The sequence below is a fragment of the Phodopus roborovskii genome, unplaced genomic scaffold (genome assembly GCF_943737965.1).
Source record: "Phodopus roborovskii unplaced genomic scaffold, PHOROB, whole genome shotgun sequence".
In the NCBI taxonomy this organism is placed as follows: domain Eukaryota; kingdom Metazoa; phylum Chordata; class Mammalia; order Rodentia; family Cricetidae; genus Phodopus; species Phodopus roborovskii.
Genome location: NW_026126480.1, coordinates 16,008,640 through 16,010,418, shown reverse-complemented (window position 1 = coordinate 16,010,418; position 1,779 = coordinate 16,008,640). Strand labels below are relative to the sequence as shown.

Here is a 1,779-nt window from a genome sequence, read left to right as displayed (position 1 = left end):
TTTGCTTTCTATTTCTTCAGTTTGGCTCACATTACCTTGGCCAATGATATTGATCAATAGGGATGGGCAGAATAATGAATGCTTGAAGCCTTTCTTTTAAAAAAAACTTTTTTTTTAATGCATGCATGTGTGTATGTGTGCACCAATGTGCTTGCCCATGTGTATGCTTGTGGAAGCCCAGGTTGATTTTGGATACCTTTCACTGACAGCCATCACCCCATCCCCCTCAGTAATTTTTAAAAGAAGGAAATTATTGTAATTAATATAAAATATTCAGCACAGTGCTTTTTGACAGATGATAGTGATAATGATGGTGATTTCAAAACTTCACTGGTACAGGTTCAAGTATAATGGAAACTTGAGCTCTACACCCTCTAGAACATATCTTTTCTGTGTTCATTCGCTTCCTTCAGTATACAAGTCTCTGGACTTCTAGCTTGATTGGCATTTCTTCCATGGCATCATCCAGCAACAACTCTGAAGCTGTGATCTCTGAATTCCTTCTCATCTGCTTCCCTAACTACCAGACCTGGCAGCATTGGCTCTCCCTGCCCCTCAGCCTCCTGTTCCTCCTGGCCATGGGGGCCAATGCCACCCTTCTCATCACCATCTGGATGGAGGCCTCTCTGCATGAGCCCATGTACTACCTGCTCAGCCTCCTCTCCATGCTGGACATTGTGCTCTGCCTCACTGTCATACCTAAAGTCCTGGCCATCTTCTGGTTTGACAGCAAATCCATCAGCTTCTCTGGCTGCTTCCTCCAGATGTTTGTCATGAACAGTTTCCTGACGATGGAGTCCTGTACCTTCATGGTCATGGCCTATGATCGCTATGTGGCTATCTGCAAGCCTCTGCAGTACCCATCCATCATCACTGACCAGTTTGTGGCTCGGGCTGCCATCTTCATTATAAGCCGGAATGCCCTCTTTTCTCTCCCTGTACCCATCCTTTCTGCCAGACTGAAGTACTGTGCTCAGAGCATCATCAAGAACTGCATTTGCACCAACCTATCTGTGTCCAAACTCTCTTGTGATGACATCACCTTCAATAAACTCTACCAGCTTGTTGCAGGTTGGACCCTGCTGGGCTCTGATCTCATCCTCATTGTTCTCTCTTACTCTTTTATCTTCAATGTCGTGCTCCGGATTAAAGCTGAGGGAGCTATAGCCAAGGCCCTGAGCACATGCGGCTCCCACTTCATCCTCATCCTCTTCTTCAGCACAGTCCTGCTAGTGCTGGTCATCACTAACCTGGCCAGGGAGAGGATTCCCCCAGATGTCCCCATCCTGCTCAACATCCTGCATCACCTCATCCCCCCAGCTCTGAACCCCATTGTATATGGAGTAAGAACCAAAGAGATCAAGCAGGGAATCCAGAACTTGCTGAAGAGGTTGTAAGGTACTCAGAGCCTTTAAAACTGTTAATAAGTACTGGGGATATAGAAAATAATTTTTTGTATTGGAAGTAAATTAAAATTTTAAATTCTAAGTGAAGGTGAGGGTGTAAAGATTTCACTAGACCCAAGGTAAATGATAAATGGGTGTTTATTGGGAAACACTTACACAGATAATAATAAAGAACCAGGAGAGCCCTTCTCTGCCTTTCCTATCAGATTGGCTGACTCAAGAGACTTTGCGTTTACAAACATCTTAGGCAGCATGAAAAGCATTCACTTACAAATCCCTTTCTTTATTGCTGCTTTAAAGGGAAAATTGTGATGCACAAGATGTAAACAAGTTTTCATGATGCACAGGAAAACATCTGCAGAATTTGTAAAGG

General features: G+C 44.0%; 1 protein-coding gene across 1 annotated transcript; it reads left to right on the top strand.

The window, feature by feature from the left end:
- Window positions 1-455: 455 nt before the first annotated feature.
- Window positions 456-1,397, top strand: LOC127227680 (olfactory receptor 56A4). The gene has a single exon (XM_051192035.1). The coding sequence runs from the start codon at window positions 456-458 to the stop codon at window positions 1,395-1,397; it is 942 nt and encodes a 313-aa protein (XP_051047992.1).
- The last annotated feature ends 382 nt before the right edge of the window (window positions 1,398-1,779 follow it).

Excerpts from the sequence above, each read along its gene's own strand:
- LOC127227680 (XM_051192035.1), top strand. The coding sequence starts at position 456 with ATGGCATCATCCAGCAACAACTCTGAAGCTGTGATCTCTGAATTCCTT.